The sequence below is a fragment of the Poeciliopsis prolifica genome, unplaced genomic scaffold (assembly GCF_027474105.1).
Source record: "Poeciliopsis prolifica strain line A6 unplaced genomic scaffold, Auburn_PproV2 SCAFFOLD018, whole genome shotgun sequence".
Lineage (NCBI taxonomy): Eukaryota > Metazoa > Chordata > Actinopteri > Cyprinodontiformes > Poeciliidae > Poeciliopsis > Poeciliopsis prolifica.
In genome coordinates this window covers 573705-588035 of record NW_026562393.1, presented here as the reverse complement: position 1 = coordinate 588035, position 14331 = coordinate 573705, and the positions used below count along the sequence as shown (strand labels likewise).

Here is a 14331-nt window from a genome sequence, read left to right as displayed (position 1 = left end):
TAGAGACTGTGAGGAAAAGTTCTGAGCTGCTAATTTGGTGTCCTTCAATCTCTGTTTAGGCATGCAATCTAACAGTAAGCAAAACGGCCACGAAGATACTGCTTGAAAAGAGTATTTAAGAAATAACTTCCTGATGTGCAAAACAATGTGAGGGTATCCTGCTCTTAGAGCTCATTTACTCCTAAGTGACTCAAATCGAGTTGAGTGGAATAAATGTTTTAATAAAGCGAACCTGCTGGTTTGTGTGGGTAGCAAATTGGCAGAAACATGTTTTATTAGCTAGAGTTATCAGAGGTTTCAGTCTGCTCATCGTATGAATTTGGTCTTTTAATTTGGGTCATGATACAACCTACAACTGCAAAGATGTTTGGAACAATAGAGTTGAATATATGCATTTGCTCTAATTTGTTGTGTGTTACTGAGCAGAATTTTGACCTTTCAATATCAGAGGATGTTACCTTCTGGTTATTGAGCGTTCAAATGAGAGCTCATTTATGCAAGATTAGAAGTATTTCTTATGTGGCGCTTATTATGTGACTGACCAATTTTTGAAATAATTGCGTGGTCCAAACCTGAAAATATTTCTAGTAGATTTGTACCACTTGGTAAAAGCTCTTGTAAACAACTTCAGGTTGTTTACAGGTTATTCACATTTTTTCACCGCGTTGGTCAAAACATATACCTGTATCTAGTAAACGCAGAATATTTCAGAGGGGAAACAAGACCAGCCAAACAGGGCTCAACTCAGCTATAAATGGAGACTGCAGGAACACCAATGTCACTGTCCGCAGTGAATACATTTTCATACCACCACAATCGGAGGGAATGCTGACCAAGAAATAACCAAGAGCTTGAAGACCGACATCTTCAAGTTGTTCTGGAAGCTCCAGCTCCCCACAAGGAACAGTCAACCGAATTTTGGGCAAAAGTTTGATGATCAGATGGGTCAGGCAAGAGAAGAAGAGTCAAAGAGGAACTGCTAACACCATTATTGTGGCACCATCATGCAGTCAGTCGGTTTTACTACCACTTGCACAGATGCGTTGCATAGCTTTTTGCGGTTTAATACTCACCTAGATTTTTTTCTGGAACATAAATGCTACTTAACACGCTAGTGGCAGGCGTTCGCAAAGCAGACCAACCCTGGAGTGCCTTTAATTCGGTTTCCCCTGTGTCTATTCATATGTGTTTGGCTTTGAACCACTAAAATTGGCAATTAAAAGGATTTTTTAGGGGGATATAGAGTACTCACAGATTTTATCTTTAAGTCTGTAACCCCAGTGAATAGCAGGGCTTCATTGTAATAAAAACTCACTGTATCCAAATTTTTCAACTTCAGCTCAAATCCACAGCAAGATGGTTGGAACATGAAGTGTTTTGAACAAGTTAAACGCCAAACATACATCCAAACTGCTTTTGTACACGGTAAACCCCAATGAGATTAAGCTTCAAAATGGGTCCACCCGAAATCCTGTTGAACATTTGTGAACCGGTTTTAAAAACAGGAAACCAACTACTTTGAGCTAACTTTACCTCTTCGATGTAGGAAATTGGCCAAATATCCACCAAGAATGATGCCAGAAGCTTGTTGTAGAAGTGTGTGGTTGAATTGGATTTCTCTGCTGTGCGTATAAATTGGTCTTGAATGTCTTATGTTGAAAACAGGAAGTTGCTCCATATCCTCTCTGATCTGGCCAGCTTTGCAGGTGGATGGTAGGAATTGGTCATCCTGAAGTTTCCCTGTCTGAGGGAAGTGGCTCGTCAGCTGTTTACTGAAGTGAGTCACCTGGCTTCTGTGGTAAATTTAGTAGTAATTCCCACAACATTTCAGAAAAGATTTCTGCAGAGTTTGTGCTGAAAGAGAAAATAATATTTTTTTGGAGACCAAGAGCAGGATTGTCGCAGTTCTTTCTGATGTTTTTCTTTGGTTGAGGTTCATTATGACTTTTCTGAATGTTTATGTGGATCATTGAAACGTGGATCGATCTGCCACTAGATTATTCTCTCCGGATAAAAGCTGCATCCTGCTGTCTTTTTTAAAATTACACGGCTTATTTTTCTTCTACGGTCATGTTTTATAAATTACATTATATATGCAAAATATACCAACAAAAGAAATTTGAGGGGTCTGTGATTTGCTTGAGAGGTTTAAGAAGTAAAATGAAAGAACTGCAAACAAAGTAATCAAATCCCAAATCTCTGTTAGTTTAATTTATTGTATTTTTTTTCCTGTATTGAATTGCTGTTCTGAAGACGTAGTTTCATAGTTGGTGCTCCGTTGGTGCTCATTATAAAGCTGGATATCAGAGAGGAGACAAAAGTTCTGAAAAACATGTGAGCCTGTTCTTTTAAAGACAGCTCACACAAGTGAAACCTGCTGCGTTGAATATCAGAAACTTGGAGATTCAGGGAGGTGGAAAATTGAGGAGGAGGGAGAGGAGGAGGAGGACTGCTGAGCGTTTTTGTAATGTTAGAAACTACAAAAGTTTTTTTTTTCTTTTGTTTTAAATTCACTTTGTCTTGAAGGAGCACTTGCTGGAACAGTCTCTGGTTTCAGATTTTTTTTAACCAAAGGAATAAAAAAAATTAAATTCAAACAAGACAGAGGCAGGTGTTTATATATATATATATATATATATATATATATATATATATATATATTATATATATATATATATATATATATCAGATATACGTACATATTTGAAAGAGCAATCTTAATACTTTTGAAGTTTTAAAGGATTTAGTTAGCAAATAAGTTACTGCCATGGATTTATTTCAATATTTAGTCAATATTTGCAGCATTTACTCTTTATTTTAGCCTTAAGGTTGTTGGATAATTATTTTTAAAAAAAGAGAGCAGATGCACTCATATTCATCGACTATCAAAGTTAGACGTTTCACATTTCTGCCAACGAGACTCTGTTACTCTCTTCAGAAGGAGACATCTTGAAGCCTGAAATGCACTGAGAGGTTATTCTGAAGCAGTTACCAAAAATAAAAAAAAAACAATAGCTTTGTTTGGTTCTCAAAGTTTCTCTCTCTTCACAGTAATTTAAAAAGAAAACAATGCGCACTGTGAAATAAGAAAGCGGCGCTAAAATATCCACTTCATTGTGAAATCTTTTCCATCCGCGACCTAAAAAGTCGTTCGCAACATATGAGTTCAGGTGTGCTGCGGCTCCCTTAATGAAAACTAGCTGAATGCATAAATGAATGGAGTTGACGACCTTCGTCTTCACAGTGCACTGGCTGAACCTCGTTGACTCAACGTGCTCAGTTTGCTGGTAATTGAATGTTCCAGAAGCCAAACTAATTAGGATTTGTGCTGTATTGAAAGCATTCGGCCTCTGACCGCAGCGCAGGGTCAGCACCGCCGTTTTGTGAAGTAAAAGCAGGAAAAGATGAAGGCTGTGATAGAACAGAGAGCAAACATGCTCCAGTAATAAGTCTATTAATCAGAACAGCTTCGAATTTTTTAAAGTTTCCAGTTAGTAGAGCTCTAAATGCTTGTCCGACACATGACAGGCTGATCAGAGATCTTAAACTGAACTGAGGTTTGTTCCCACTGAAAAAAAAACAAACTAAAGTATTTACCTGACAATGTGATTTTGTACTTGCATTGATAAAGGTTTGGTAGTTTGTTTCACAAACAGATTATGTTATTCCAACATAATCTGTAAATGCTACAATGCAATATGGTGAATAAGATTTCAGGCTATGAGAGTAGAAAGCAGATTTTTCAGTAACTTGTGTAAAAAGACTCATAACTTCTCAAAGAAATGCAGTACTTACAATATAATACATTTGTACAACAGTATAATTTCAAAAGTAGCAATAGTTAACTTCATCAAAACGTTATTATTTAGTTTTGAAGTAATTATCTGGACCGAAGTAGTTTTATTTCACTAAGTCGACAATGAATGTAATACTTTTTTTTTCTTCAATAATTGGAAAATGTAAAAAAGTAAATGCATTTTTTATTATTATTATTTACTCTCCATGTCTTCATGTAAATCTTTAAAAAAAAAAAAAAAACAGATTTGAGATGTTTTACAAAACATCAGAATTTTTTTTCCTGGATAAACCTGGACACGTTTTGCCTCAGAAACTCTGCTAGACTCCAACTCCAGCGTGGTGAACCATGTCAAGTGTCCTCAAGTGTCTGCACGGCGGACATCAAATGTAGCGTGTTATTTTCTTCTCGTCGCTGTCTCCGCCCTGATAAAACCCCCGGCGGTGGAACATCACAGCCTGCTTATCTTCTGATTCCAGCGTCATCGGCTCTGGAGCCGTATTTACAGTCCAGGCCGAGAAACAAACACGCCTCACGGCTCTGAACCACGGGGTCAGAAGCAACTAAACGCTGCTCGATATTCATGACCGAACTACCCAGCTTGGTGCAGAGTAGTGATTAGCTGATCTCAAGTCTGCTCTCTTCTGCTGCTGCTGCTGTTGTAGGTGCTGAAAGAGAATCATTGATCCGGGAAGTCTGAAGTCTTTCCAAGTCTGGAAGATTTTCACGGCAGCCAGTTCTCTGTTGTGCAGGCAGTCGTGAAGTAAAGACGCCCTCTTGGGTGCATTTTAACTTGAAATCGGGAAGTGCAGGAGCAACTACTGCATCAGAAAGTAGTGTGAAACTGTAAATCATAGAGACAGTCAAGGTCTTTTTTTTTTTTTTTTACATTCCTTTCAATTTTTAGTAATTCCCTGACAGACATAGGAACTGCTGCTTTAATTTGTTTTTTGGTCCAGTGTAGAGTTACACAAAAATCCTAAAAGATGCATCTTATTTGTCATCTTCCTTGAGTTTCTCCCTCTAGGGGGCGCCACAGTGGATCATCTGGTTCATTTGTTTGCCTTTCCTCTGTTCCTCCTCGCTCTATGCAACATCCTTTGCATGGCATATCCAGCGTCTTCTGCACATGTGCAAACTTTCTCAGCTTCTTTTGACTTAAAGCCACTGCAGATTCACTTCCTCAGGTATAAATCAGCAGTTTATCACTGGATGGTTGCTTCCAATGTAATTGTTGATTTGGACTGAATCTGCCCTTCCAAAAATATTTTTTTGCGCCCTGCGCAGGTCAGCCGATCAAAGCTTTTCTGAGTCCACCCTGTTTTTCTTTTTGTTTTTTTAAAATTAAATGTGTCCCTTTGGTGATGCTTTGCTTCTGCAAAGTAGCAACAAAACATCAGCGAACCAATTTGGCCTTACTAGTAAAAAGCAGAAAACCAAAATCTGATATTTTTAAAATGTATTTTGTGTTAACCAGGATATTTCCTGCTGTAATCTGCAAAACTGCTTCATCTCTCATCACCATTAGCACTACTAACACTGACATTGATAGATGATTAGCAGTTATTTCATGGCAATGTAAAATAATCTAAACCAGACTTGAAGTGTCTGCACCACAATGAATTGACCAGCAACAGAGGGAATATTGTCACCGCCCTTCCTGCTGATATGAGTGGAAAGCAGCCAAGAGTTTCACGGTCACTCGGGAGGAGCTGCAGGTGGGATAACCTGTTGATTGGACAGCCTTTAATCTTGCACTCAACAAACGTTGCCTTTTTGGTCGTAGGGCAACAGGAAAAAAACACGCTGTCCACTTGTTGAAACATGAAGGGAATCTGGCCAGTTGCTGGGAAGAATACAGGACAATCCTGGAAGAAATCTGCAGCATATTGGACTGTTAAAAATGAAATCCGCTGACAGTGAAGTGCAAGCACATTAGTGCTAAAACGATAATGAACTCCAGATTGAGCTTCGCAGGGAAGTCACGACACAGAGCAGACTTTTGTCTCATCAAACTGACTGTGATTCCAGGAGCGACGGATGAGTCTCATTTCTTTTCTTTTTTTCAAATTGCTGAAGCTGTAAGGGACTTTGTGATCCTCTGAGACCTGAGGAAGAGACTGATTTAAAACTCAAATGTTTCTTCAGAGGAAGAAAAAAATCCCATCTTTCCCAAGCTTGAATGCTTGAGCAGATTTCTGACAGAACCTTCGCAGCTCAGGTGCATCATCATTTATCCGCCGCGTGTGTAGCGAATGTTATCTCTCATTTTCCATCTGCTACCTGTTCCGTGACGCACAGCCCCATCCCTTTTCTGCCTCCTCTCCTCCCGAGTATCAAATTCAAGCTGACATTTTCATCAGCGAATCCCCGTCGCAGCATTAAGGACGAGGCGTCGGAGTGCGCGGCGCGGCCCTGCAGAGCGAAACAGTGAGCACTCAAGACGGAGGAGTGCGCACGATGCAGACTCATCGTCTGCAGACTCCGGCAGAGGGGAGATGTCTCCACTTTGACTGACAACCGTTGTGCCTTTCGCCCAGACTTTACTTCCCAGACAGGGGTATGTATGACCGGTCAGAGCCAAACGCCGTCCTCCTCTTGGTCAGGTAATGGAACATAAAACAAGATGTCTGCTGTTCCTCAGAAATAGTTTTTACTGAAGAAAAATTGGGTGCATCATTAGTCATGTAGGAAACATGTTGGGGACCAAGACAGGGCTGGAATTAAGGAAGTACATAAAGGCCAGTATACCATTTTCTGTTTCTGCTGGAAGTAAAACCTCTGAGACTCACTGACTCAACATTTCCTGTTCCAGGCCACATGGGATAACTATCATCTTGTGATGAATGCCAGAAGATTGATTCATATTTCTCTCTTTACCTGCTTCGAAGTTAAAAGTTTGAATTGTCTTAAACATTTCGGGAGTTCGTCCAAACATGTCACTTAAACGTTTTGCCGGATATTTCGTCTGACAGAGCTGTTTGGTCAGGTTATTACTCTCCTTGCTCTCGCACATCATCTCAGCTCTGCCCACAGGTTTTCAATCAGACCGAACTCAGGGATTTCTTTCCCGCAAATAGATTAATTTTTCACTTGAATTATATAAAAAAAAAACATATATGTTACATTTGAGGTGCTTCATTTCTTTTTGCATTACAAAAAAAGAATGCAACAAACATGGTAACAAACATCTCTAGTTTGTTACTGAAGATGTGTACCGACTTTTACTGAAGATGGTGTCTCGTGGTTTTCATGGAGACTTGGGGACCCCAAGATGCCACAAGTGGCAGTTCTCTATCAGTGACCTTTGGAGACCTTTACCCACCTCTTCACTATGTGTGATGGATCCTCAGCCATCTTTGTACAGTTGTTGACCTGAATGTTCAGGTTCGCTTCTCTTTTATTTGTGACGCATCATATTTATATCCCTGGGAAACTGAAACGTACTAATTAAAAGTTCCCACACACCCTGACTCACTTTACCAAGTAATTTCTAACTAACTAACAAAAAAAAAAACAACAAAACTTTAAAGTTATTTATTTGCAAGAAGTGTTAGGGGTTGCAAAATTATTCTATGATTAAAAGAAAAAAAAAACATGGAAAGAAATAATGAACAGGGAAAAAATATCTGGTAATTTACTTACATGGATGTTTTTCTTCACTACTAAACAAATGCATTCAAATTAAAAGTAAATTTTTCGAATATTTCCAGCAATACTGTTGTAAAAGATTAATTAATTTTCTTTTCTTTTCCTTTTTTTTTTTTGCATTACCAGTGGTAATGGAAGCCATACCTCATTAACAACTTGGGGGGGCAGGCGGAGGGAGCCAGCAGCAAAATTGAAACTGAGAGACACGCTGCCCATTAACAATGACTCTTGTCTTTTTTATGCGTCCTACAGGTCATTCCAGGACTTGGCGAGACAGATCGACGTGGAGTACGGCACCGTGAGAGACTCCGCCGTCTACGACTACTTCAGGAATAAAGGCACAAACCCTCTGGAGCAGGACAGCACGTACGCAGAGCTGTGGAGAACCATCAGCAAGAACGACGGCATGGACTACTCCGTGTCCAGCCCATCAGAAGGCATCCGCAAGGTTTGTGTCTCGGTCTGTGGAAAATGTCATGAGGGTAAAAAAAATAATTACATTTATTTAAAAAAAAAAACACAATTGTACGGAGCTGGACTGTACTTAAATGCTTCCGGTTGGGTTTTCTTTGGGGGTATCACATGAAATACTGTTTAATACAAATGGCAGATTTTTTAAACAGCAACACTATTCAATGTTGGTGTTGGTGTAGTTTTATCTGAAAGAGATTTTTGTTGCCTGCAATTTAATCTCTGCTGGACCAAAGCCAAATTGTCGCATTAGATTAAACCTGAATTAATCTGTCATACGCAAACAGGATGTTTACGAGAAACAGCCTTCAGAGTCTGTGGGGGACAAACAACAAAAGAACTCCTATTGTAAATTGTTTGCGTGAACCCAAATTATCATCAGTAGTCATTTAAAACATGCACACTCTCCTCATTTCATTCACAGCAGGCAAACACACATATTAATCTGTTTATCTATTACTTAATTGCAAGCGCGGTTGAACAATGCACCAATTAGTTAGGCAGTATCCCGTGTGTGTGCGTGTGAAAGCAGGACCAGTGCCCCGCCGCTGCGCGTTATTATGCTCGTAGATCTTCCAAAAAGCCAATGACAAATTAGTTTCAGAGACAAATCGGCTTTGAGCGCCTCCATTATTCAGCCTTTTGCATGACAAGCCTCCCTCTGGAAGCGCTGACGTTTTCCCCCTCAAACCAGTCCGTACACAGACAGTTTTTCATCTGTTTCACAGGCAGTGTTGGAACCTCCAGTCCTGCAACTGGTTGTTCAGTTCATTAGGATGCACTGAGGCACCTTAACAACAATAGTGTCAAGAGAGAGTCTCACGTTTACCTTCAAAACAAAGCTGAAATCAAATTTTGAATTTGTCGAGATAGCGACTATGAAATAAAATATGAGCAATTGACCTCATAGAAAGGGTCAGAGGATGAAAAGTCATGTGAATAAATTTAGTCCTGCAGTGGGTCACCAGCTTTCAGAACCAACTTTAGCAGCAATATAACGCTCGGTAGTGTTTCTGACTTAACTAGTTTGTCACATTGAGGAACTTGTCCCTCTCACCTTTCCAACTCCTTTCTTCCTCCCATTGGGGGTTGAAGACATCTGTCTCTGTGCAGCTAACTGAAGATACAAGCACAACATTTTTATCAGGTTTAGATGTTTAATGTTTCACCTCCTTGCTTCTCTGCCATCACATCCTGACCTTGGTAGCACATTGGTAAATTTGGATGAATTAGTGCTATTAAGGTGGAATTTAAGAAGCTTGTTGAGTGTTTGGTTTCAAAACAGAAAAGCATGAAGCTCACTTTCCAGCCCACACCGGACTCAGATTGAACTATTTCTCTTTCCTGTTGTGGTGTGGCTCCGCCATCTTTATTCCTCTATCAACTGGCTGTGGTTAAGGATGACCAACAGCGCTCTCCACTGGATGGCCACCAAACTGAAACACCAAAAGACCGGAAGCGGACATTATTCGTTAATCGATTGGAATCGATTTTACTTTACTAATCCATTAACTGACAATGACTCAGAAACCAATTAATTGTTTGCATCCCTAATTGACCAGTTGATGACTCAGTTTGGAACTAGTTTCAGCTGTTGGACAGATGCTCTCACTGTACTGCAGCCACTGCAGTTCTGCAGTAGTGGTACAGCCTACGATGATATTTGTGAAGCCGAGCTTCCTCCAAGCTCGTCTTTTCTCTTCCTTTCTTCTTTAAAATCTTCTTTCTGCTGCGTGTTACTTCAAACGCCGCTAAAAAGCAGTATCTCACTCAGGCTGCAGACTGTGAGCAGTGATGAGACGTGAAGCCGACAGCAGCAGCTGCATGCCGCACATCAGAGGATGGCAACAGCACGAAATGATCTAAAAACACGTCTTTGTGTAACTCTGGAGAGAACATGCGGGACAGAACAATGTGCTTTCATTCACACAGGTCAAAACGGTGGAGGCAGAAAGTCCTGCAGCAGCGCTGCTGATGCAGTGAAAACACCCACGTTCTCATCCACTTAAACCACACTGCTGCCGCTGAGTGTTACTGTCACCTCATCCTTACCCATCACCTCCGACAGACCGCCTCTGCAGCACAACACAGACAAAGCCTTCTGTTCTCGGCAACAGTATCGCATATCGGCGTGTTCTTGACACTGTAACGGAACCAAATCCGTTAAGCATCAGCTTCTGGCTCATTGCTGCAGGAAGAAGATTAGCTAACACTGGGTTTATCTATCTTTAACAGGGAGCAAGCAAGAGCGGTACACAATAACGCCACAAATGAGAATACCTACAACACCTCGCAGGAGTTTTATGTTCATCTATTTCTGATTCATTTCAAGCTTCCTATGTTGGTGATGCATCGTGCGAATTCGGTGGGTTTTGAAAACCCGAACCGGGTTCACAAGTTAAAAGTTTTGGATTTTCTCTAATCTTCACATGGGCAAAATTATTTGTACAGGTTCAAACATATACTACAGTATACATGAACTTGTATGTCAGTTTACAAATATTTGTAAAAAAAAATAAAAAATTAAAAGTTTTCAAATTACACAATTTTTGTTAGACATTTACCTCAGTATGATAAGATATTCACAAAGCACCTTAGGCCTTAAGAGAGCTCTTAGCTTGAGCATTGAGTGGAATTCCATGGGATTGCGTTGGCCAGGTTAGAATCCTAGCTGTGTATTTCCATTCCTAGTTTTATTTTGTTTCGTGTTTTAACTAATCAGTCAAAATATGATCTATTTCAGACAGACTCAAGAAATAAATAAATACATTTTAAGACATTGTAATTGGTTTGATAGGATAGTAGGATTTTTTTTTTTTCTTTTGCCAACATTCGGTTCACACTCCTTACCAGTTAGTGGTTGTAAGGCTCCATTGAACTGTCATTAAACAAGAAGTAGATGAAGACAAAAGACAATGTCACGCCGAGCATAGTTTTAGCACAGTGTGCAATTTTTTCTAGCCAGTTTTTCCCATTTTAAGTCAAGTTGTGGTGTGTATCTGATGCTAATTTGCCATTCTAATGCCAAACACAAGTATGATGACCCTTTTTGTAATGTTAATCCACTTTGTGCAGTGCATCAGCACCACCTACCATGGAACAACCTCACAACATGATCTTTCCACCGCTACAATTGGAAATGATGCAATGTTGTTGTGGTTTAAAACCCTGACTTTGACTCCTGCAAACATCTTACTTGTTCATAAGACTTAAAGGGGGAGGAAAAAATAATGGCTATCGAACTTTTACGTTTTTCTATCTTGGGAAAGAAAACAAGTCAAACAAATTATAAAAACGTCTGACTTGCACTCTCTTCTGAAGCAGGTTGTATTAAAAAAAAAATCTTTTAAAAACATTCAAAAGTGATGAAAAGCTTGAGGCGGAGATCAACTGCAACAAATTTCTGTCAAAACCAGAACCGATAATAAAGAACCCACATTGGGCGTCATCCCAATGCGTTGTTATCAAAAACATTGTTTGGGATATAAAGGAGAGAAAACGTCAGAGCATCCGCTAGTCTTTAGATGTAGTTTTTCCCAGTGAATCAATGCAGTTAGATGAGATTAGTTAGATTGTTTTTCAGAGGGATTGTTGATGTGCAAAGTGCAGGCTTTCTATTAGTCTGGATTATGAAAGAGACAGACAGGTAGATAGATCCCATCACATTAAAGTTCCAGAAGTACAGTTGTTTTACTTCAGTGTATTTCTATTTTTTACTACCTCTCTGTGTTCATTGTGACTGGGTGTTATAACAAAATTTTTATTTAATGCTGCTATTCTTGGCCAGCTTAAATAAACTGGAGGAAAAGGCCAATGATTTTTAGAAAATAATGTATTCATGTAGACTCAGAGTTTTGACAAAATTTATTTGTCTCTTTCAGCTCTCTCTTTAGCTGAAAGAGAGGCTTCTGTTATCACAAGGTTTATCCTGTTTTCTCCCTGGTGTCGGTCGGGTCAGGACCGAACCTGCAGCAGAAATCTGGACCAAATTTGAGCAAATTTCTATTTCTACATTGTATTTTTTCCTTCGTGCTCCAGGCAAAGAAGAGTCCTTACGCTTTCCTGTGGGACATGGCAGTGTTGGAGTATGCAGCGCTGACGGATGACGACTGCACCATCACGGTTTCAGGAAACAGCATGAGCAGCAAGGGCTACGGCATCGCCATGCAGCACGGCAGCCCATACAGAGACCTCTTCTCTCAGAAGTGAGTGAACACACCACAATGATGAGGGAATCTTTGAAAAGGACAGAATGCTTCTTTTGGACCTCCTGATATAGTGGCCGAAAGGTGCAACTGCATAGCGAACAGCAAAACTCGCTGCAAACACACGAATGGTGAAAACTCGAAAATACTTGAGTGCAGCAGCAAAATGCAGCAGACAAAAATTGTTTTTATCACAGAATATGTTAAAAAAATGGGAAAATAGAAGCAAGAAAAACGGCAACTATGGAATGCTGCAAACTTGCTTGGTCCTTACTTGCCCTAAAACAGAAGTCCTCCAGTCCACTAGGGGGACTCTATAGTTGGTAACACAAATATGCTGCTATTTTATAGACATAAAGACATAACACACATTTCTTTTCTTCCTCCATCTTTCTTTTTTACACCCCAAAAACTCATTACATCCTGTCTTCACTGATGGTTTGAGGTTGCAGCATGTTCTTCTGCAATTATTTGTATCTAGTCTGAGATACTTTAACATTCATCACATCAGAAGATGTGGGTACAAATGACTGAGAAACTTACATTGTTGTCTTTGAGTTAAAGTTTTTATTTGTCGCTGAGCGTGTCTCACAGCTTTTGTACAAACCTGCCGCTGAACAAAAAAGAAAATCTGCAGTCTCCACCAGTGGTTGTTTCATGAGGAAACTGCAGCTGCTTCAGAACTTGTGTTTTCTCTCGGCTGTAGTTCCTGTTACAATTTTTACAATTTTCAGCTTTTTTTAAAAGTATAATAATTACTATGTAATTTCTAGTACATACATGCATTTCAGAAAAAATGGATGTTTAGTATGTTAAACATACTAAAATTCTAAACATGTTAATATGTTTAACATACTAACATGCTAAGAGTATTTAAAATACACTTAAAGATATATTTTTTCACCAGGATACTCTCAAAGTATTGTTAATATTTTTAAAAGAATAGATGTACAGACCAGCTGAAGACTAAATTGTAGGGGTCGCCGTCACTCAGAGGTTTGAGCTGAGATCTATTACAGTTATCTGTCGATAGCTGAATGTGAATCTTCAGCTGACACTCATCAGAGCCAGGAAAACCAAAGACGATGATGGAGGTTGCAGGCTTTTTCTTCTATCTAATTCACGTTGTTGACCTTAAGAGTTTATTATCATCTTAAAAAGCCTGTGATGATGAGTAAAGGGTCTCACTGAGCCGCCCGTCTCTGCAAATTACAGCAGAGTTTTTAACGAGGAACATTCTTGCTGGAAGATGAAGTGGTGTCAGACCGACTGACTCTTAAACCTGCGCGTTAAAAGATCGGGAGATAAGAAACATCTCCTGCCGGTCGTGCTCTCGCTGTTCAATCAATAACGCCTTCGAGGCTGAAGTCAATTAGGCTCACATGAAAGGAGCTCGCATTAAGCCGCGTTGTTGCGAAGAAAACAGGATTACTCATGGTGTGTGAATGTAAACAGAAGTACATGTGCTAATTACTCACCTCGTCTCTGCGAGGCAGATGTCTGAGCAAATCCGTGAAATTTAAGGAAGTTGGATCATCTTCCTCAGATGAAGCCAGGCGGCTGCAGAGAAAGGTCTGGGGCTTTTTTTTCCTCCCCTAATCAAACACAAATTGATCCCAGTGAGATTATAAAAAATCTTGCAGATTGGTTATAATCTCCGCATTATTACGTCATTAGCAGCGAGATCACTTAAATCTGAACACTTTCTCATCCATCTGCTATTGATTTACTTATTTTTTCTACTTGAATTTGAAAACATTAAAGCGATAACCCACCTGCTCCTTTGCATAAGATGACCACTTTTATTAGGTGCAGGATGTATTTTTGGTATACTGCTGCAGTATTGTGTGTGGGTTTAGCATACAAAAGTTGCAATTATACAATACAAGCCTGTTGAAACTAGAAAGTAAGAAACCAGTGTCATCTGCATACAGGGAGATTATCTGACCACAGTGAACCTCTTTTTGCTTTCTATGTTTTTTACTCTCAGACATTAAGACACTTAAGATTAAAAAAACTTATAACACTGTGGGGAAATGCAGCATGCAGTTTGAGGAAATGGTAAATGAGCTTTATTAATTACTCTTATCTGGGACAATAAGATCTCATCTAAGAAAGGTTTGTAAATACAACCTTCGCTAAAGTCAAAGAAAATTGTTAGAAAAGTCATACAATGTATAATGATAGGAAATTTGAATGTTGCATTCA

General features: G+C 39.5%; 1 protein-coding gene across 2 annotated transcripts in view; it reads left to right on the top strand.

Annotated features, from left to right (window-relative positions):
* Window positions 1-14331, top strand: part of grid1b (glutamate receptor, ionotropic, delta 1b) — a 406477-nt gene that overhangs the window by 373602 nt on the left and 18544 nt on the right. For both annotated transcript variants that reach the window (XM_055042755.1, XM_055042754.1), the window contains exons 14-15: window positions 7700-7895; window positions 11957-12123. In XM_055042755.1, coding sequence (XP_054898730.1) covers window positions 7700-7895; window positions 11957-12123 — 363 coding nt within the window. The remainder of the gene's footprint in view (window positions 1-7699; window positions 7896-11956; window positions 12124-14331) is intronic.